This window comes from Augochlora pura, chromosome 3 (genome assembly GCF_028453695.1).
Source record: "Augochlora pura isolate Apur16 chromosome 3, APUR_v2.2.1, whole genome shotgun sequence".
Lineage (NCBI taxonomy): Eukaryota > Metazoa > Arthropoda > Insecta > Hymenoptera > Halictidae > Augochlora > Augochlora pura.
Genome location: NC_135774.1, coordinates 29,224,245 through 29,245,665, shown reverse-complemented (window position 1 = coordinate 29,245,665; position 21,421 = coordinate 29,224,245). Strand labels below are relative to the sequence as shown.

The 21,421-nt window shown below is 38.3% G+C and overlaps 6 protein-coding genes across 15 annotated transcripts; 4 read left to right on the top strand and 2 right to left on the bottom strand.

The window, feature by feature from the left end:
• LOC144468051 (palmitoyltransferase ZDHHC16A) lies at positions 1-2,179 on the top strand. 3 transcript variants are annotated; one of them, XM_078177183.1, is made up of 7 exons: positions 1-74; positions 147-449; positions 514-661; positions 756-1,065; positions 1,206-1,396; positions 1,489-1,799; positions 1,886-2,179. In XM_078177183.1, the coding sequence occupies exons 2-7, from the start codon at positions 391-393 to the stop codon at positions 1,974-1,976; spliced, it is 1,110 nt and encodes a 369-aa protein (XP_078033309.1). In that variant the 5' UTR covers positions 1-74; positions 147-390; the 3' UTR covers positions 1,977-2,179. The 3 variants fall into 3 exon arrangements, with proteins under 3 accessions (XP_078033309.1, XP_078033308.1, XP_078033310.1); XM_078177182.1 differs by having other exon boundaries at positions 17-449; XM_078177184.1 differs by lacking the exons at positions 1-74; positions 147-449 and having other exon boundaries at positions 540-661; positions 749-1,065.
• LOC144468049 (trypsin) lies at positions 1,848-4,705 on the bottom strand. Of its 4 annotated transcripts, none has more exons than XM_078177180.1 (6): positions 4,619-4,705; positions 4,073-4,199; positions 3,469-3,897; positions 3,132-3,396; positions 2,821-3,065; positions 1,848-2,740 (listed from the first exon to the last, which is right to left on the bottom strand). In XM_078177180.1, exons 2-6 carry the CDS (start codon positions 4,146-4,148, stop codon positions 2,400-2,402), a joined length of 1,356 nt encoding a protein of 451 aa, XP_078033306.1. In that variant the 5' UTR covers positions 4,149-4,199; positions 4,619-4,705; the 3' UTR covers positions 1,848-2,399. The 4 variants fall into 4 exon arrangements, with proteins under 4 accessions (XP_078033306.1, XP_078033305.1, XP_078033304.1 ...); XM_078177179.1 differs by lacking the exon at positions 4,619-4,705 and adding an exon at positions 4,352-4,597; XM_078177178.1 differs by lacking the exon at positions 4,619-4,705 and having other exon boundaries at positions 4,073-4,597.
• A 269-nt stretch (positions 4,706-4,974) lies between these two features.
• On the top strand, positions 4,975-10,638 carry LOC144468053 (uncharacterized). Its single transcript, XM_078177189.1, has 16 exons — positions 4,975-5,391; positions 5,626-5,881; positions 6,075-6,282; positions 6,359-6,595; positions 6,668-6,799; positions 6,898-7,100; positions 7,183-7,303; positions 7,378-7,478; positions 8,274-8,431; positions 8,600-8,855; positions 9,004-9,211; positions 9,288-9,524; positions 9,596-9,727; positions 9,874-10,076; positions 10,156-10,276; positions 10,350-10,638. The coding sequence occupies exons 1-16, from the start codon at positions 5,187-5,189 to the stop codon at positions 10,491-10,493; spliced, it is 2,922 nt and encodes a 973-aa protein (XP_078033315.1). The 5' UTR covers positions 4,975-5,186; the 3' UTR covers positions 10,494-10,638.
• LOC144468047 (spermine oxidase) lies at positions 10,299-18,420 on the bottom strand. 3 transcript variants are annotated; one of them, XM_078177174.1, is made up of 13 exons: positions 18,374-18,420; positions 17,399-17,580; positions 16,912-17,173; positions 14,651-14,864; positions 14,198-14,428; positions 13,965-14,096; positions 13,687-13,886; positions 13,502-13,625; positions 13,330-13,436; positions 12,341-12,519; positions 11,802-12,259; positions 10,911-11,663; positions 10,299-10,822 (listed from the first exon to the last, which is right to left on the bottom strand). In XM_078177174.1, the coding sequence occupies exons 1-13, from the start codon at positions 18,403-18,405 to the stop codon at positions 10,694-10,696; spliced, it is 3,003 nt and encodes a 1,000-aa protein (XP_078033300.1). In that variant the 5' UTR covers positions 18,406-18,420; the 3' UTR covers positions 10,299-10,693. The 3 variants fall into 3 exon arrangements, with proteins under 3 accessions (XP_078033300.1, XP_078033301.1, XP_078033302.1); XM_078177175.1 differs by lacking the exon at positions 18,374-18,420 and adding an exon at positions 17,808-17,938; XM_078177176.1 differs by lacking the exons at positions 16,912-17,173; positions 17,399-17,580; positions 18,374-18,420 and adding an exon at positions 15,599-15,710.
• On the top strand, positions 15,142-17,177 carry LOC144468052 (uncharacterized). Of its 3 annotated transcripts, none has more exons than XM_078177188.1 (8): positions 15,142-15,351; positions 15,487-15,730; positions 15,807-16,002; positions 16,076-16,203; positions 16,270-16,452; positions 16,522-16,691; positions 16,767-16,900; positions 17,039-17,177. In XM_078177188.1, exons 1-7 carry the CDS (start codon positions 15,338-15,340, stop codon positions 16,897-16,899), a joined length of 1,068 nt encoding a protein of 355 aa, XP_078033314.1. In that variant the 5' UTR covers positions 15,142-15,337; the 3' UTR covers position 16,900; positions 17,039-17,177. The 3 variants fall into 3 exon arrangements, with proteins under 3 accessions (XP_078033314.1, XP_078033313.1, XP_078033311.1); XM_078177187.1 differs by having other exon boundaries at positions 16,973-17,110; XM_078177185.1 differs by lacking the exon at positions 17,039-17,177 and having other exon boundaries at positions 16,767-16,923.
• Abs (ATP-dependent RNA helicase abstrakt) lies at positions 18,229-21,404 on the top strand. The gene is made up of 11 exons (XM_078177177.1): positions 18,229-18,454; positions 18,555-18,573; positions 18,668-18,941; positions 19,009-19,354; positions 19,438-19,571; positions 19,648-19,804; positions 19,875-20,037; positions 20,112-20,412; positions 20,491-20,640; positions 20,711-20,893; positions 20,968-21,404. The coding sequence occupies exons 1-11, from the start codon at positions 18,441-18,443 to the stop codon at positions 21,102-21,104; spliced, it is 1,878 nt and encodes a 625-aa protein (XP_078033303.1). The 5' UTR covers positions 18,229-18,440; the 3' UTR covers positions 21,105-21,404.
• The last annotated feature ends 17 nt before the right edge of the window (positions 21,405-21,421 follow it).

Sequence of the window (21,421 nt, the reverse complement as noted above, 5' to 3'; positions counted from 1 at the left end):
TCATTAAAAAGGACACTGTATAAATTTAGTTAGAAAATTTAAGGTCGGCAAGGTAGTCAGAACAAGTCCATCAGGTGTCTATTCTTACACCTTATCCGTGACCGCAATCATAGGAGCAATGTATAAGACGTGTTTCTATTGTATAGTTCGTTTCTCCAATTTAAAGTTCGATTAAAACCATTATCAATAGCCCGATCTGATAGCTGTGGAAAAGTACTTCAAGCTAATGTTCTGCAAGGAAGGAAACATCCATGGTTACACAAAAGACTACACGAAATTTCTGGACGTGAAATCGAACACGATGTCGGGCAGTAGATCTCGTTACAATTACAATTAACTTAATTTGTAGATAAAATGAGCACGTAATAATAATATAATAGTGAGATCTACATGTTATGCAAAATGGTTAGGATAAAGTGGTCGTTAACGAAAACTCCGAACACTCTTAAGTAAGTCATAATTAATAACAAAAATGTTTCTTATCTTCTCATTGAATTTTTTTTTAATTTTTAGACTTCACTTAAAGCAGAAATGGCGGCAATTTCAAATCATCACGAAATCTTTATTTTACAATGACTTCTTGAACTGGAGTTACATCTGTGATATTCTTTTAGAGCCAATGTTTTGGTTTGTAGAAATGTTCAGTGCCTGTCTAGGACCGGTAATTACATTCATGCAAATTATTTAAATTTTGAATAAGTATAAACAAATTTTACATTGGACACAATATATTTACTATGCTTTGCAGTTCACAGGTGTTTGTAGTAATGGTAAGCCTTTTAACTGCGTATATAGTGTACATTGCCTATTACATTGGTCTGCCATATTGGTGGGAGAAGAGTCCAGCGATGACAATAATCCTCCTAGTGGTTGGAAACTGGTTACTAGCTAATGTCTGTTTCCATTATTATATGGGTGTTAATGTCCCAGCTGGCTACCCACCGCAAGGTGGCCTTATTCCAGAGGCTGTGAGCATTTGCAAAAAATGCATTAAACCAAAACCACCCAGAACACATCATTGCTCTGTGTGCAATAGGTGCATTCTTAAAATGGACCATCACTGTCGTATCCTTTTACATGAATCTATAGATTAATGTTCCTATAGATTTAGGCTAGGTACACAATCTTTAAAACTGTTATGATCATTCTCTATATTCTATTAGCTTGATATTGATTGAACATAAATTCCTTGACCTGTAAAATAGCGTGGCTGAATAATTGCGTCGGTCATTACAATCACCGGTACTTCTTCCAGTACATGGCTTTCATGGTGTTAGGTATTATATTTATTATGCTGTTTGGAGTCGAAATAGCATATCAAGAATATTTTCCCGCCCAAGATCCAGAATTAGACGGCCATCCTGTGCGGATCAATAACTCCGAAATCATACCTGTGGTAATTACTATACAGCGACGTCACTAGACCCTTCTTTGAATGAATAGAATTCAACAACAGAATTAATGGAACTGTTACTACATCCATTTTAGTCTGAATCCTTGGATCACTTGAGCGAGGAGGAGATAGCGAAGATAGCTAAGCAAGCCGCTGACGCGAAGACCAAAGAATGGAGGCGACAACTTATCAATTGCGCAGCTTTAATCTGCGTACCGACTTTCGCCACATTAGGAGCGCTAATGTGGTGGCACGCTATTCTTATCACTAAGGGGGAAACAAGTATAGAAGCACGTATTAACACTACAGAAGCTGAAAAGTATAAAAAACTCGGAAAACTGTATGAAAATCCATACAACTTCGGTCCAAAACAAAACTGGAAGTTGTTCTTAGGCATAGTCGACAGGTAATTAAGGAACTATTGTGGCGGATGAAATCACGTTTAATACAATCGTTAAATAAATAATGCTGCCTTTTATTCCATAATTATAGAAGCTGGTGGTATATACTTTTTCCGTCGAACCATGGCCCATATGGGGATGGACTAACATGGAGGACCATTCACGATACAAAAATCTCTTGAGTATAATTCATGTGCCGCATAATACGGCAGATATCGCATTTATTTTCAACAGTCACGAAGAAGCTATTCTCGCAGAGTTTAAACACTTCTAGTCAAGCTACGATTATTTAGCGTTTCATACATTTAGCAGATTTTCTTTCTCGTTTAACAGAAAGGAATAACGAAAATCATACAAAAAGAATAATTTAGCAAAATCATCTCAAGGCTTTGTAAAATATTCTGAAAGTTTTTCCAATGTTCTCTAAGATGTACTCTTTACTGTACCTCTAAGAAACGTATATCATTCTCTCCAATGTACATTAAACAATTTTAATATTAAATGTATTTTGACTTTCTAATCTTGAGATCAATCGGGTCAATTATTGAAAAAATAAATGAACTTTTTTATCTTTGCAAAGCAAGACGTACATTCATGCGGCGAATTTAGACTGACGGCCAAACGTTATCCTCTATCCATTTAAGATAATGCGAGACCTTCGTGTACACTCCAGGCATGTTAGCAAACGCGCAACCCTGTCCGAAGCTAGTAATGCCAAATACCTGGAAGAGGCATTGGTTTTCTGGATGAACGATTTGCAATGGACCGCCAGAGTCTCCCAGGCAACTGTCTTTGGTCCATCCACCCGTAGGATCTCCGGCACAGATCATATTCGGTGTGATGCCATATGGTATTTGTATCGATGGCTTGTGGCTTAGCGCGCATCTTATGTTATCAAGAATCGTGAGCTCAGCTTTCTGCAATGTGTTGCTTCCTTCTTCGTCATCTGTAAATGTCTCACAAACGTTCATGTGAAAATGCTCGTAAAAACCTTTATGCGACCTGATAGATAAATGTTAGATTTACCAAATTCTACAACACCCCAGCCGCTAACCCATGCTTTCGTCGGTACAGTATCGTATCGTTGATACAGACAAGCAGGTCTGATGCTTTTATTGAATTCAATAGCTTTATCCATTTTTATAAGAGCTATGTCGTCGTACATGGAAGGAGGCTTGTAACCAGGATGCCGTACAACTTTGTCCACCGATGCCGAAATACCGCGATTCGTGTCCCGTAGATCATGGAAACCGATACGCACAACTGAAGGGCTTTTTAATGGATTGTGTAATAATATTTATGACTCTCAAAACAACAGAGAAAACAAAAGGCACTACCTTGGACTGTAAGTACAGTGGGCTGCAGTGAGTATCCATTCTGGTGCAATCAATGAGCCGCCACACAAATTTTTGTACACACCATCAATGATTTTACCTAGAGAGACCTGGTGAGGAAACTCACCAGGAGTGGCAGTGACACCTCCAACAACAAGCTGATTTGCATCTGAACAGACATCAATGGTAACTGAGATCACCGTTGGAATGGAAACCAAGGGCACCACTTCTGCTGTGCCTGATATTTGTTTTCCATACTGCTGGCACACTGACAAAAACAAGTGGAAAATTAGCCACCATCACAAAATATAAACTACATTTCTTACACAGACACACTCACTGTATTCTGACTTTCTTCTCGAGCTTCCATATGTACTTGTATCTCCAGAGAGCCTATCCGATATTTTCTGAGTGACTGGTTCTGCATTGCCACCTGGGTTAATCGTAGAAGGTGTTGCAGTATTTTTATTTGCATTAATTTGTGGTTGCAGGAAGGGATTAGTATTGTAAATGGGAATAATATTGTCAGTCTCTTCTGTGTTCTTTGTGCTGTTACTCAGAGGTTTACCCTGATCCTGTCTCATGCCATTATTAATTGGGGATTGGGTAACAGGAGATAGTACAATAATGTTATCCCAATTTATGGTTGTGTCACGATCCTGGAGGAATACATTTCTGTCGTTACTACGGTTTGTGCTCTGAAGAAATGGGTTTTTGCTAATATTATCACTCAATTTCGATGCATTAGGTTTCTTTTTCTTTGGACGTTCTAAAAAAGATAAGGCCACCTTAGTACCACATACGTACGATGAGAACATAAAATGCGGAATTGTTTAACGGTAACAACGAACATGTGTATACACATTGCGAATTATTTACAAAGACGAGCAAAGCGACATAGGAAAACAAAGCGTGCATGCGACATTAAAATTGAGATGAATTACCTGAGTTTTTGGCAGACAGCACCGCTACGACAGCGAGAAATAAGAAAATCGTAGACACGTTCAGTTGTAGTGGCATCGTGCCAATACCGGTCGAGCGAGACAGATCTTTTCCTGGAGCCGGAATCAGCTGGAATGTAAAAAGGAAAAAGGATCGCGTCATTGATACGATGATAATCGAATGCATCATCCGTTTAAAGTTTGAGTCATGGGCGTGCTTCCTTATCGTATTTCATCGAAAATTGATCGAAAGTTCAACTTGAGGAAACATAGTTCTACTACCATCGTCACAATTCGATCGTCTATCGCCGATGAGTAAACACGTTTTAAAACAGCGCCTAATTGGTCGCTGCAGGATCTGTAGATCCTTGTAGTAGGGATGAGATCGGGTTCGATATGAATTTTGAATTCAAGCGAAATCCAACGTCCGTGTCTTGTTCCAGGAATATCAAATGATTCAAATCGATTAAGGCTCAATTAGTTACATGTTTCGAGATTATATTTCTAAATAAAGTGATTATTTTGTAAATTTAAGCAGTTCTGCGTCACCTCACAACGCCATCAGGTCAGAAAAATCGTAATCGCCAGCTCGAACAGGAATTTTCCTAACGGTTGATCAACAATATTTTTCCTCTCCCCACGCTATAAACAGAGAGATTTATGTAACCACTACCGCGTATAAACCAAGAGAGAAGATCATTAAAGAGAACTTATTTATTGTCCGATCGATCATCTATGTTGCACTTCGCGCGATGCTGTTACCAGCGATCAATTAGGATTTCCACGTTGGCTATTGAGAGATAAAAATCCACGACAAATCTCCAAGACCAAAAAGCGATCTTTAGCCAAATATAAAACTGATAACGGTGCGCCCTCGACCTTATGACCCACCGCTATAATTATGCAATTGACTTTGCCTTTGATTATCTATCTCCTCAGGATGTCGATCCGACCGGTATTGCAACCAATTGCTGTAATTCTTAACACAGAGACAAATTACGATTCGCACAATGGCTAGTACTCTATATAAGATGGGTTATCGTGTGACTCCAGATTGCCTATTCAATCTCACCGATAAACGTTCGTGTTCAGAGCCAGTCTGGACGAATTCACGAGGATGTACAGATTTGCGCTCTTGGTTTTTATCGCCCTAATCGCGAACAGTAGGGTTCAGGGCATTAGACTACCACCGAAGGTGGTAATTGTTGGTGCGGGTGCATCGGGAATCGCAGCTGCAACGAAACTGCTGCAGAATAACTTCGATGTCCTGATCCTAGAAGCGGAGGATAGAATTGGTGGCCGAGTGAAGACAATTAAATTCGGTGAGTTTTACGCAGATCGCGAAGAGGAAACTATTGTGAAAAGCAAAATAGTTTTTTCACGCTGACTTTTCACAATATTTTAAGGTCATTTCTGTTTCTTTACGTAGAACTATATAGTTTTATTACTGTCACGAAGTAGCCCAAATAGAGGCAAAATCAGTGACCTGTGTTATTATGATCTTCGCGAGACAAAACAGATTATTTTTAAGAATAAATGCTTCCTCATTTTTGCAGCCGACTACTTGATTGATCATGGGGCTCAATGTATTTATGGGCACAAAGACAACGTGGCGTACGATTTGGCGGCCCCGTTGAACCTTACAGACCATTCGGACCCCTTCAAGTTTGAGATGTTCACGTCCAATGGAGAACAATTGGACCCTGATCTCGTGGAGAACGTCACAATGACTCTTATACAGTATCTGGACGCGCAACCCGATGACATCGTAAATAACTGCAACGCTTCCTTTGGTGAATGCATGCGAGACAGGTACAATTTAAGGATAAAGCGCATCTGAAATGTACAGAGATCGTTCAATGATTTTTAAAATATCATCTGTAATAAAGAGCAAAAGACTTTGGAACGACACCAAGGGCTTTCGCAAGACAATCTTTTGTTATGAAACTTCTCGTAACTCAATGCACCGTCACGTTCGCTCTTAACGATTAATTTGCTTTGCCAGGGTGAAAGAAGGCCTGGCCCAATTTCCGGAACTGAACAACACAATGCAAGAGCAACTGCTATGGAACATGAATCTGATGCTAACGGGCAACGAACCAGCCGACGACTGGAATGATGTCGCAATGCAGTGGCACGGGAATGTAACGGAGGGAGACCGATTTGTCAATTGGAAGTTACGCGGTTACAGCACTATTTTTGACATAATGATGGTCCGTATACTAAAGAGTATCTATACTCATTTCGGCATCATAATGCGAAGGTCTGTAATGCTTATTCTCTTCTCAGAAAAAGATTCCAAACCCGGAAGAGGAGTTACCGGTAATGAACAAAACCATCCTGAACGCAGAGGTGACCAAAGTGGATTACTCGAGTGAAGATGGTAAAATAAAATTAACAACACAAGACGGTAAGGAGTACACCGCCGACCACGTGATCATGACGCCTTCCTTGGGGGTGCTGAAGGCTGACCATGAAACGCTGTTCACCCCGCAACTACCGGAAACGAAGACTAAAACAATTAAGGTACCTACTCTTTGCTCGATACATTTCTTAGAACTTTATGGAGATTTCTATTGAACACGATTCGTTGCTTAGGCTCTAGGATTTGGAAACGCTTGCAAAGTGTACGTGGCCTTCAAAGATGATTGGTATAACAAGGAGGGTCTCAAAAACAAAGTGCTGCAACTTACGTGGTCCCAAGAGGAATTAGAAGAATACAAGAAAGACGTATGTATAAATTGACAGTAGGCCTATTATAAGGACCCGGTAGGCACAGAATGTTAAGAATGCACTTCTTTTATACGAGATCCTACTAAATTTTTCAGCCAAAAAAGATGTGGATGCCTTACGCATTCGGTTTCAGCATTGTCGAATACAAGCCTCGTTTGCTGATGTTATGGGTCTCCGGAAAGGGTTCCCGCCTACTCGAAGAGCGCCCGGACGAGGAGGTTCTTGAGCAGGTCACGGAGATCCTAAATAACTTCTTCTCAAAGACTTATAACGTCAGCGCGCCAGTCGCAATGACAAGGTAACATCCGCGTGGCTGGCGAAGCATTTTTCCTGCTCTTATCTCACACATGCTATACATATACGTTTCTTTTCAATTGTAGAAGCAAATGGCATCAGAATAAGCACTTCCGAGGCGTTTACAGCTATACAAGCGTAGAGACGGCTAAAGCAAATGTAAGGAACGACGACTTGGCTGAACCTATTATGAAAAACGGAAAGCCGGTGAGTTTCTCTTGGTCGAATAGCTTTGGAAACATCTGAACTTAATTGTTAACCATTTAATTTCTCTGTTGCAGATCATTTTATTCGCTGGAGAAGCTACGAGTGACGACAATGCAGGAACAGTCAACGGCGCTATGGTTACTGGGTGGCGAGAGGCCGACAGATTAATAAATCTGTACTTTGAAGCTGAAAGCACAACTGAAGAGAATTCATGATAAAGCAAACGAAAAGAAATAATAATGTTGTGATTAAATAGTTACTGTGACTGATTATATTTAAAAATAAACGAACCATCCTCGGTTTTGGTAAAATAATTGGCACCGTTGCAAGTTCTTACTTTACATTCATCAATAACGTATGTACTTTGTACATGCAATCAGTTCCTGTGTCACCTCACATCGTCATCGGGTCAGAAATATTATAATCGCTATCCGCCTGTTGGAAGTTTCCTAATTAAACAATATATTTCCTCTCCCCGCGCTGCTGAAAACAGTATGAACCAAGAGAGAAATCAATCAGAAAAACTTATTTGCTATTCGCCCACTCATTCACGTTACCGTTGCATTGCATTTTGCTCGCTGTTACCGGCGATCAAACGGAATCTCTTTGCTGACTTTCGAATCTCCGAGACAAAATCGCGATTGTTTGTTCAATACAAAACCGATACTGATCTACCCTCGACCCTATGATCCATTGATATGATTATGCAATTGACTCCGACTTTGATTATCTGACTCCTCAGGCTGCTGATGCGGTCGGTACTACCACCAATTGCTCTAATTTCTAACACAGAGACAAATCACGATTCGCACAATAGCTCAAACCGTATATAAGAAGAGTTATCGTGTGAAAACAGATTGTTCATTCAATCCTACCGATAAACGTTCACGTTCAGAAGTAGTCTGAACGGATTCGCGAGAATGTACAGATTCGCGCTCCTCGCTTCGTTCGCCTTAATCGCGAGCGTTAGGGTCCAGGCCTTAACAGGATCGCCGAAGGTGGTCGTCGTTGGTGCGGGTCCGTCCGGAATCGCGGCTGCAACGAAGCTGCTGCAGAACGGCATCGAGGATGTCCTGATCCTAGAAGCGGAGGATAGAATTGGTGGCCGAGTGAAGACAATTAAATTCGGTGAGTTTTACGCAGGTCTCGTGGAAGAAAACATTGTGACAGAAACAAAAAACATTATTCCTAAGCTCACTTTTTACAAGATTTTTTTAGTTCATCGATGTTTCGATGCCCTTATAAATTATTTTCCAGCGGCAATAAGTCAACATTTAATTCTTCTGTAATTTGTAGATGAATACTGGGTCGATGAAGGGGCCCAATGGATTCATGGAGACCAAGGGAATGTGGCGTACGATATGGCCGCCCCATTAAACCTTACAGACCATTCGGACCCCTACAAGTTCGAAATATTTGCGTCTAACGGAGAACAAATCGACCCTGATCTCGCGGACAACATTACAAACACTATGATAGAATATCTGGAGTCGACGCCCCATGAAAGCATGAAGACCTGCAACGCTTCCTATCCTGACTGCGTGAAAGACATGTACAGTAAAAAGATTTTTCGAACGAAAGAACATGATTTAATAAAGAGCAGGAGTCTTTGGAACTGCATCAAACGCTTTTAAAGGACAATCTTTTGCTCTAAGTTTACTTCGTCACATTCGCTTTCTACAATTTATTTGTTTTGTCAGATTTTTAGAACGACTGGCTCAATTTCCGGAACTGAACGAAACAATGCGAAACCAGTTACTGTGGAACATGAACTTGATGCTGACGAGCCTCGATCCAGCCGACGATTGGACCGAGGTCCCAATGCAGGGGTACGGAGTAGATGCGGGTGGAGACCGAGGTGTTAATTGGAAGTCACGTGGTTACAGCACTATTTTGGATATAATGATGGTCCGTATACTAAAGAGTATCTGTACTCATTTCGGCATCATAATGCTCAGGTCTGTACTGCTTGTTCTCTTCTCAGAAAAAGATTCCAAACCCGGAAGAGGAGTTACCGGTAATGAACAAAACCATCCTGAACGCAGAGGTGACCAAAGTGGATTACTCGAGTGAAGATGGTAAAATAAAATTAACAACACAAGACGGTAAGGAGTACACCGCCGACCACGTGATCATGACGCCTTCCTTGGGGGTGCTGAAGGCTGACCACGAAACGCTGTTCACCCCGCAACTACCGGAAACGAAGACTAAAGCAATTAAAGTACCTATTCTTTGCTCGATAGATAGTTATGAACTTTTGAAGATTTCTATTATACACGATTCGTTGCTTAGACTCTAGGATTTGGAAACGCTTGCAAAGTGTACGTGGCCTTCAACGATAATTGGTATAACAAGGAGGGTCTCAAAAACAAGTTTATGCAACTTACGTGGACCAAGGAAGAATTAGAGGAATATAAGAAGGACGTGTGTATAATTTCACAGTAAATGATGAATTTACTTATTCTGAATGGTCTCCTGGATAAGGCCATTCAGAAGATAATAACTATGTGCCCTGATAGACACAGATTGTTGAGCAATTTTTTTATATCATGTCTTACTGGATGTTTTAGCCAAAAAAGATGTGGATGCCTTACTCAATGTCCTTCAGCGTCGTCGAGCACAAGCCTCGTTTACTCCTGCTATGGATCTCTGCAAAGGGCGGCCGTCTAATCGATGAGCGCACGGACGAAGAGGTTCTTGAGCAGGTCACGGAGATCCTAAATAACTTCTTCTCAAAAACTTATAACGTCAGCGCGCCAGTCGCAATGACAAGGTAACATCCGCGTTGCTGGCAAAGCATTTTTCTCTGCTCTTATCTCACGCATGCGATATACGTTTCTTTTTCATTGCAGAAGCAAATGGCATCAGAATAAGCATTTTCGAGGCACTTACAGCTATATAAGCGTTGAGTCGTTCAATGCAAACGTAGGAAATAAGGATTTGGCCGAGCCTATTATGAAAGATGGGAAGCCAGTGGGTTTTTCTTCGAAGATGGCATAGGGAACACCTGGACTTATTTGTTCACCATTTGATTTCTCTGTTGCAGGTGGTTCTATTTGCTGGGGAGGCCACAACTGCGGACAATGTGGCAACAGTTCACGGTGCTATCGGCTCTGGGTGGCGGGAGGCTGAGAGACTGATAAATTTGTACTCTAAAACCGAAAGCACAACCGAAAAGAAGTCGGAATAAAACAGAAAAGAAGAATGAATAATTCCCATGATCAGACGGTTACTGTAATTGATTATATTTACAAATATACCAGCCATTTTTGGTTATGGCAAAATAATTGGTACCGTTGTACCGTATCAAATATAACTTTCTATTCTTGAGTCAATCTGTGCGCGTATACATTCGTATTGTACAAGGTACACATTGCAGATAATTTTAGATCAATTTCTGAATGCGTGGTGGCGTAGAAAAATTTGAGCTTGCTTCACGCCGGTATCATAGGCGCCATGTGTCGTTGAAAAGTAGTTTTCGCTGGTCGCTTCGCCGGCTAGCATCACCGTGGGCAAGGCCTAAGATCAAAATAGTATCCTATGTTTAAGTACTCAATATATACATCTCCACGTAATCATGCTACACAACAGGCAGTTCGTTGCCCACCTTACTGCTGCGATTGCTTGAGATTTTACTCCATATTGGCTCGGCCAAAACAGCCGGTGTTATTCCTATATCATCGCACCTGGTTGGGATGTGGCTGTAGCTACCTCTAGCGTACGGATTCGAGTTCCATTTTGTCCTTATACATTTCTTCACCGGTGGTATCGAGTCGAGATTTAGAAATTGTTTGAGTAACTTTTCGCAATCGGCTGCTACTTGTTGCTCGCTCAATGTTTCGATGATATAAGCCCCATGGCCACCCACCCAACCCAAAAGAACGCCTTCTCGATCGGGAAGAACATCGAATCCGGTTAGATCTCTAGTCCACGTCGTTTCCGTTGCAACCTTCATGGTTTCAGATTTAATATCCGGCCAGAGGAATTGGAATCCTTGTGTGTCATCATTCCACCAAGCTTTACCGAAGTCTAGAAAGACTTTGTTAATCAAACCGAATCCGAGATACTCAATCGCCTGACTTATCGATTGCGGTAAAGTTGGCATGAACATAGCCTTGTAATTATCCTTCAGGTAACCTAGTGAACTAGTGACTATCACACAGTTGCAGAGGATCCGAGTATTGTCGGATAACTTCAATATAACAGGTGCCTCGAGATTTTTGTCAATCACTCGGTGCCATTCAATAGATTCCACAATAGTATTCAATCGCAAATTCTGTTTATGTATATCGCTTGCGACAATTTTTGTCAAGGTGTGGTATCCGTTTCTAAACAGGATATTCTCAGAGCCACCGACATACTGCAAGAGACAGGATGTATTTAATATTTGGTTTAATATATTATATTTAATGTCACAACACACTTAATAGAACCATCTAAACGCTATTGTATATCAGAAAATCAACTAACACGTAAGGTGTAGAAACGCAATGTTCACCTCAAATTTACTCCAATATTTGGTGGACAAATCGTCCAGCGTCGGACATGCATTATCTATCACAAGAAATCTGAGATTCCAATCCAAAAGTTCCTCTTTTATGCTAGCTACAGCTGGAGAATCGTTTTTCTGCCGTAAATGGACCTTTAACGCATTCTTGAGGACCTTGCCGAGACTCTCAGAATCATCTTCTAGGTACTTCGTTTCATTTTCACAGTCTTCTAGGGTCATTTGAATGAGATTGCTTATTTCTTCTACCAAGGCTGTATCTACATTAACACCATTGCTGCGCAAGAACATGCCCTGGCCGTCTCTGAAGTTGATGTCGGAGATTAAGTCGTTTTGGTAACAGAATTTTGCCAATTGGCTTTGATCGCCGTGCAAAAACTGGGCGCCACATTCTATCCAATTTTCATTCCACGGTATTGTTCGTATTCGACCACCAATTTCACTTTCAGCTGTGAAATAAACTCTTCGTCAGCTTATCATAATTATTTAATTTATAGTAAAAGGGTTAAATAAAATTTCCTTTCATTTACCTTCCAGCAACAGATAATCTTTGAAATTCGCTTCTTCCAACGTTTTCGCAGCTGCTAATCCAGCTATTCCCGCACCTACTATCACAACTTTCGTTCTTTCTGTTATTTCGTTTCCGGTATTCAATATCCTTCCCATTTTATCGAAGCTGTTTACTGCTTGCTTTAACCAACCACACTTTCTACATGATTTGAATTGTGATTTTTTTTATTAACGTTTGATTGCTATTATATAAAAATTTGTTGCATATAATATACATATATAAATACAGTAAAACTGCATACGAAAACAAGAAGATAGTAATATAAAATACATCTGTCAATAATTTTTAATAAGGACTCGTTTCAAGTTAAGTCTCCTACCGAAATAAAATTAACATATAATAAACATTTTAGCACGTCGAAAGAGTTCACTCACGACCTAACGCTGTGTATTGGAAAATATAAAAAGTGCATGTATAAGAAGCCATTGACCCTTGTATTGGATGGTGTAAAGCATCAAGTGAGTATATAGTTTACCATCATCCTTTATGAAGAGACATGTGGTTCTGGTTAGAGCTGTGACTTTAATCGCCTGAGAAAAAGCAAGCTAATCAATAATAACATCTTGTCTTGTTAATAAAGAAAAAAGAAGATTAATTAATCACAGATGGCAGCTGATGATAGTTCACAGTATATTAATGATATGAAATGTGCGAACCCTACGCTATGAAGCAAATTGAGTAGTGTGTGATAAAAGACGATTTGCAAATTAACGTATAATGAAAATTAGGATGATCAAACTAATTCTACGAATGCAGTGACAATGCCACAGAGACGTTACCTTGGAGCTATTTATTGTTTAATCATCCGTTGAATCATTACTTGCAATTAAAAATCCTTTATCACAGCTAGAACGGGTGATCGAGAAATCTGTACTAGTCTATCCAACAACTAGTGATTCTGAATAAGCCTTACACATTAATTGATAATTAAAAGAATTTTAAATTTACTTATGGAAATCGATTATTCTGTCCGCTTCCCTGAATCCCGTTTCAACCGCCCCGTGTACAGTAGAATAATAATGATCATGTGTTGCTTCTCCAGCGAATAAAATACTCTAAAAGAGATTATAATACTTGATTAACGACTTTATCCGAGTACAATATCGTGAAAAATACGTACAGGTTTGCCATCGGCCGAGAGAATCGGAAACGCTAAATCTTTGGCCTCTACGTTTAACTTTTCTGTTGTAATACTTTTAAAGGTATAACACCCACGGAAATGTTCATTGGTATACCATGATGACCTACAAATCATAAGTAACTGTACCAATGATCCCGTATTAATAATATGTTATAAATTATTACCTGATCATTTTATCAAATCTTGGGATAGTATGTGTCCCACTCAAAAACGTTTTTAACAAAAGCCGTAATCCTTCGGACACTTCTTCATCGGACAGCATTTCCATGTGTCTCGCGTACTTGCCAAAGATCCATGTGGACAATATTCGCGGCTGATAATCTACCGCGACAAATGCAAAAACATCGCATAGCCATTCGTAGCCCTATGTCATATATCAAAGATTTAATACACCCAAATAACTATAGTAATATGCACACAGTTACATTAAATGCAACTTTACTTGTCCATGAGACTCGAGAAACTCTTTCTTGTCTTCCTTTGACCATATCAAGCAAAAGCCAGCGCAATCCTCTGGCCACCATCTGTGCGGGAATTCTAGGAAAATTTTGTTCACGGTTCCAATGTTTAAACCCTACGCAACGCAAACCGTTTTAATGTCATGACGAATTTATAATGTAATTATATGGTACTGATTCTGCAATATTATCAACTAAAGCCACATTTTTACCGTGCCTTTATAGCTTGTTGCTTAGACTCGGGTAAATTTGGTGTGAACATTGTAGCATGCTTCTCTTTCAAAACTCCAAGAGAAGGTGTAAATATAACGTGGGATGCTGTGTATTTTGAACCATCCTTTGTCTTTACAATTATATTGTTACTCGATGTATAGTCGATGTTTGAAACGTTCTTATTCAATTCTACTTTTTCCATTACGGGTAATATGTGTTTTGTGTTTGATAGCCTCTGTGGAAAAACCAATAAAATATATAAGCACTATCATTTAAGTAGAATTATTCAAACATCCGCCTCATTCATTGTTACATAAGAAAGTTCTCAAGACAAAATTATACTATTGGAGCGTAGTATAATGGCAATAAGAATTTTTTTTATGAACATCGTTCTGATCATTTAATTCCGAGCTATTTATGTCTAATGATAATTAAAATCTCCTAAAATAAGACCTACAGAGAGCAAATCGAATAGAGTTTTGTAGCCATGGTGTTTCCAATTAAGTAAAGGATCACCCTCGCATATCCAGTACTCATTGATTCTCTTCGCAGAAACGTCGAACCAAGAATCGCTGCATTGAATTGAATTATCGAATTTGTGTATCCAATCCAAAAGCTGCTCAGCTTTGTCTCGGGTAGTAAATGGATTTGTTTCGAATTTTTTGTAAAATCTGAAATAAAGAAGTCGCTTTATTAGTTGAATCGTATTTAAAAAATACATCAATTATTTTCATTTTTGACTCGTAAGAATGATCAGAATACTTTGAAATTATTTGCGCCTGAAATTGGAAATGTAAATTTCAAAAAATTTTGAATTTTTATGTTGGATTAAACCGCGCGTTTTACGGATTCTGAATACCGGCGGTAAAATCAGCACACGTGAGTCATCAACCTTGAAGAAATTGTGGTGGGGAAGCTATGGTATATTTGTTACAACTAGATTGTCAAGCTAACTAAAGATGCTTACATTTATAGGCGTGAAATGAATCTCGCAGTTTCTTAGAACATATGGATCATTTGATATAATTTCACGTCACGTTTTCTTATCGCATCGTATATACAAGAGATATTATGTTTCTTATTACAAAACGAGTGTAGTGTAACATTATATTCTAAGAAAGAAAAGGTATCAAAATATTTGATCATGTTTGTCAAAAGGTAAGACTCTGTCGTAATTTTTAATACAACATTGCCCCTCAGATATAGATAAAAAGTTCCGTGAAAATGTAAATAAAAATATCGTTTCAAAACACAGATAAGATCTGTATTTGCAATGTTGATACACGTTTACAGAAATTTCGACCCAGAACTAGAAAGACTGAGGAATGAAATTGATGGTCCTCCAAATTTGGACACTGTTGCATTAAGTATCCAAAGAGCCACTTCCCAAATACATGCATCCTACTTGTTCGAACACATTGGAAAACCGACGTTGCGACAGTTATGCTCGTTATTGAGCTCCACTGGTACAGGAAAAGCGTACAGCGGGTGGCAGGAGTTTGCAGGTCATATGGGCCTAACAATGGAGCAAATACGTGTATGCAATTGTACAATGTCAATGTGTGTTTTTTAAACGTACTATAGTTATTATGTAATGATTTGTTTTTCTATAGTGCATAGATTATGAGTTCAAAGGCCCACAAGACCCTGCATTTTATGTACTGTTAACTTATGTGCAACATGGTGGTGCGACCATAGACAAGATCCTGAGTGCCTTGCAGAGAATGCATCGGTTCGATGTGATTTATCAGATAAAAGACAATATTTTCAACTTGTTGAATGCTATTCAACAAGAAACTCCAGTTTCTGGTACATTAGACATTCTATCCAAAGTATAAGCAATCTCATTATCCCCACGCGACTAAAAAAAATATTCATGTAGGTTCTACCATACTGAGACCTAAAAGTATTCCAAGGGCACCTTTAATTTTAACTCCATTGGAAAGTATACAAGAGAGGCAAACTAGAACAGTTAATTCTGAACCACTTCCACAAAATACATTACCAAAGGTATAAAAATTCTCTTCTGATAATTTCAGTACAGTTAGAAGTATTGAACTATTTTTTTTTTAACAGCGTAAACAATCATATGGATCTATAGTTATGTTAACATTTGCTGATGATGGTCAAGCAACAGCACAATATATATCGAAAGTATTTAGATCTCATAAGTCTAAGATTGGAGTACTCATCCTCCAAGAACAAGAAAATCATGTGTACAGTAAAGCAGAAGAATTCATAAACGACTCTTTCAGTCAAGTAAAGTGATTCAATTTATCTGCAATTGAAATACTCATCAAATTACTAAATTGCTTTAATTATATTCAGGTGAATTTTATCATACCAATTCTGACCAAAGGATACCTGGAGAGGATACGTAATCTCACAAAGATGTATGGCAAAGATCAAAATAAATTAGATAGCAAATACCTAAAATATATATACTCCTTAATGCAGAATGAATATTCAAACAATGAGTGCACCAATTTTCGTGTGAGGTGTGCTTTTCAATGTTCTTAATCTATACCTGATATATGGATTATTGCAGACATGGTGAATATGTTTCTTTTCAGATGCATAGTACCTGATAACGAAGTTCACACAATTCTGAATGCAAACCTACATCCGATACTACAAGCATGGTTCAAAGAGAGCTGCATTGACACATTTATAGATAATATTCTTTTACAAAGGCAAACAAAATAAAGTATTACTCACTGTTTTATAAAATATTCCCCATACGAATTCACATTATTTATTTCCTCTGTTACATTCTCAGAAATATCATGATACATCTTGAATGTCTCTGAACTCTCTTCCTGTGACAGTATTACACCTTTTGCAGTAACAAAAACATGGGCATTGAGATTGTTAAAGCACCTTGACGAATCCAACAAGTTTTCTGGAGATGCGAGCTCAAAAACAACATTTTCTTTCTCACCGTGAACCCATTGCGCTCCTAATTCTACAACATTGTCAGCTGAAAAAGTATGTAAATAATTTTCTTGACTATGCTGGTAGGCAACAATTTACAGGTAAGAGTATAATTAAGTGTATAATTACGTAATAAGAACTTTAAGAAATAAAGAAGAGCTAATATATGAAAATAAATATCAGATCTGGCTGTTTGTTTTAGGTTCTCAAAGTTGCATGTTTTAATTAATATATATTTTTTTATATAGATAGACATAAACGTGTAACTTACAAAAATCTACTGTGTGTATTCTGCCACCGATTCGATCGTTTCCTTCTAAAATCTTCACGTTTTCTAAACCTTTTTCTAGCAATCTTGCCGCCGCAGCAAATCCTGCAGCCCCGGCTCCGACAATAATAATTTTTGGCCCGTTAATCATTGTTCGTCTCGACGATTCCGAACAAAGGAAAAGACTGCAGAAATGTTTCAACTTACGGACGATAATTCGACATAAAATGCTTATTACTTAGTATTTATACATTAAGAAGTACTCAGATAACCATATCGTGAACATCGTACGACGACACAAAAAGACATACAATCAGTATATACATATGTATGTACTATGCTACTACGTATTGTTTGTGATAAGATCCAATCAAATGATTGAGTACATGTATATGTAATCCATGGTACTTACAAAGCTTACAAAGACGCGTACATTGAAATATCGCTACAATGTTATTTTGTATCTGTTATTATATTTACTTATAATTTATTTGATTAACAAACATTTTATTATTCTCTGGTTCGTGTTCGTTCCGACTCGTGTGTATATTATTCTAAATAGAACAGCTGTTTTGCAAAACAGTAGATGACAATAAAAATTTTATTTTAAAGAATTTTGTTCCTTTGTTTCTGTTATTAATGAGATTGTTGACATTTTGACGTATAAGTTTTTAAATTAGTTATAACTCGACTTGACTATCTTCATTCGATTCACTAAACTATCGAGAATCGAATCGGGCTGTTAATCGATTTATAAAAAAAATATTTGAAATTGATAAATCTCGACTCGAATTGTGTTCGATTCACCGAAGCGTCGAGTATCGAATCGAATGTAATAAAAATATTTACATGGCATATTGTTTGCTTTTAAATTGATTTTCATATAGTAATGAAGTTTTAGTCAGTGGATAATCTTCAATTTTGAAAAAGTGATTAATAACTAAAATATTACAATACGGTACACATTAAATAAATTACCTAGTTTCGGACAGTGTAACTTTGCTGTACATTACATACAGGTTTCACTAATTATCAATATTTGAAAATGCACAGGAAAAGGTAAATTTGAATGTATATATATTTAAAAAAATATATTAATTAAATATAGCGTTGACTACTAAATATTTGTCAACAAATTCACAACAATGTCACGCGAAAGAGATGAAGTGCCTCGAAAGGTTAGTTTACCTATTCAATGTATAAATTTTCTACTGTAAATCGACAACAGCTAAACTATGTTTATCTATTTTATAAATTTGTTTTGCCATATAGAAGATGAGCAGAGAACTGGAGAGGGATAGTAGCCCTATGGAAGGAGAGGATGATTACGAGCCTTATGTACCAGTTAAGGAACGTAAAAAGCAGCGATTGGCCAAACTCGGCAAGCTCGGGCAGCTCAAAGATGAAGCTGCTGCTGGCATCATTGGTAAAAGTAGCAGCGAAAATGAGAAAGACGACGGGGATGATGATGATGGTCAAGTATGGGGAAGGAAGTCAAATATCTCTCTATTAGATCAACATACAGAGTTAAAGAAACTAGCAGAAGGTATATATTTGCAATTATTTGCTAGAGAAATCATGCTTAAATCTCAATTAATTAATGAATTATTTAGCCAAGAAAGAGAGCGCTATGGAGAAGCAGTTGAAAGAGGAAGAGAAGATTTTGGAAAGTGTAGCAGAAAATAAGGCTTTAATGGGTGTGGCAGAATTGGCAAAGGGCATTCAGTACGAAGATCCAATAAAAACCAGTTGGAGACCGCCAAGAGCAATACTAGCTTTTGGGGAATTGAGGCACGAAAGACTCAGAAGGAAACTTAGAATTTTGGTGGAGGGAGATGATGTCCCACCACCCTTGAAAAGTTTCAAGGAGATGAAATTTCATAGAGGGATTCTGAATGGTTTAGAACAGAAGGGCATTGTTAAACCCACACCGATCCAAGTGCAAGGAATACCTACAGTGTTAGTTTATTCTCTTCATGCATCAATGCTTTTTTCTCAATTAGACAGAGTACTATTTTAATTTTATTTTTCCAATATTTTAGATTATCTGGTCGCGATATGATTGGTATTGCGTTCACTGGTAGTGGAAAAACTTTGGTATTCGTATTACCAATTATAATGTTCTGTTTGGAGCAAGAAGTAGCCATGCCGTTTATAAGAAATGAAGGGCCATATGGTGAATATTTTCATTTTGTTCACTGAATGAAATTTGATTGCGCGAAGTAAAATTTATGGTCGTTTTTGTCTTACAGGTTTAATCATCTGTCCGTCGCGAGAATTAGCGAAACAAACCTACGATATTATTAGACACTATACAAATAGTTTACGCCAAGCTGGTTGCCCCGAAATCCGTAGCTGCTTGGCTATTGGCGGCGTGCCTGTATCAGAGTCCTTAGAAGTTATTAATAAGTATGTAAATTATCTTGAAATATTTTATCTATCGCTTAGGCCCTGTATAATGCGACTCTCTTAATTGCAGAGGTGTACATATCATGGTAGCTACTCCTGGTCGGTTAATGGATATGCTGGACAAAAAAATGGTGAAATTGAGCGTGTGCCGTTATCTGTGTATGGATGAAGCGGATCGCATGATCGATATGGGTTTTGAGGAGGACGTGCGGACGATCTTCTCGTTCTTTAGGGTAATCATTTTGCAATGTGATGCATGCAGCATCTCTCTATGTTTATATGTTAACAATTTGTATATTTTTTTTAGGGACAAAGGCAAACGTTATTGTTCTCCGCGACTATGCCAAAGAAAATCCAAAATTTCGCACGGTCCGCTTTGGTAAAACCTGTTACGATCAACGTAGGTCGTGCTGGTGCAGCATCAATGAACGTGATTCAGGAAGTGGAATATGTTAAACAAGAAGCTAAAATTGTGTATCTTTTGGAGTGCTTGCAAAAAACTCCACCACCGGTTTTAATATTTGCCGAAAAGAAACAAGATGTAGACGCTATTCACGAATATTTATTACTGAAGGGTGTTGAAGCGGTAGCAATACACGGTGGCAAAGGTATGGGGACTATTCCATAATTTTCAAGTATGAATCTTGTGATTTTTGAGAAATTGTTAACTTTTGTCTCTTTTACAGATCAAGAAGAAAGATCACGGTCCGTAGAGGCCTTCCGCGGAGGTCGAAAAGACGTATTGGTTGCAACTGACGTTGCGTCCAAAGGTCTTGATTTCGCCGATGTGCAACACGTAATCAATTACGATATGCCTGACGATGTGGAAAATTATGGTACATTATTATACGTTATATGGCAGGTATAATTAGTTAACCAATGAGTCTTATGTCATGTAATTTACAGTGCACAGAATTGGAAGAACTGGTCGTTCCGGGCGTACGGGCATAGCAACTACTTTCATAAATAAGGCGAACGATGAATCCGTGTTGTTGGATTTGAAACATTTGCTCATGGAGGCAAAGCAGAAGGTTCCACCTTTTCTGTTGGAGCTCTGTTCCGAGAACGAGAAGTACCTCAACTTGGGAGGTAGAATTCTTTGGGTTCAATTATTCTTTATTTAATGAATGAATAATGAACTAATAAATTGTGTTATATTTTAGACGAACGTGGTTGCAGTTACTGCGGTGGTCTTGGCCACAGAATCACGGAGTGTCCGAAGCTGGAGGCAATCCAAAACAAGCAGGCGTCCAACATTGGACGCAGAGACTATTTGGCCAGCAACGCAGCCGATTATTAGACTACATACATATTGTGTATATATTGTTTTTAGCTCTTTCTTTACGCAAATCGATACTGTTACAACTCCATGTAAATCTATAGATTTTAATGTTAGACGCAATTAAAATTGTTAAACCTAAAATTTGTGATCAAAGTTCCCCAATTTACCTAAAGAAAGGGCTAGAATAATTGTGACAAGCACGTGTAAATAATTTCGTACTGTTTTTAAAACTTACCTTTTAAGCGAATAAAATGTAAATTGAGCTAACTACTCATGTCTCCGACCTTTCCAATGTTTTATGACTGATGCGTGTATGTTTTCGGCATCGGTACACG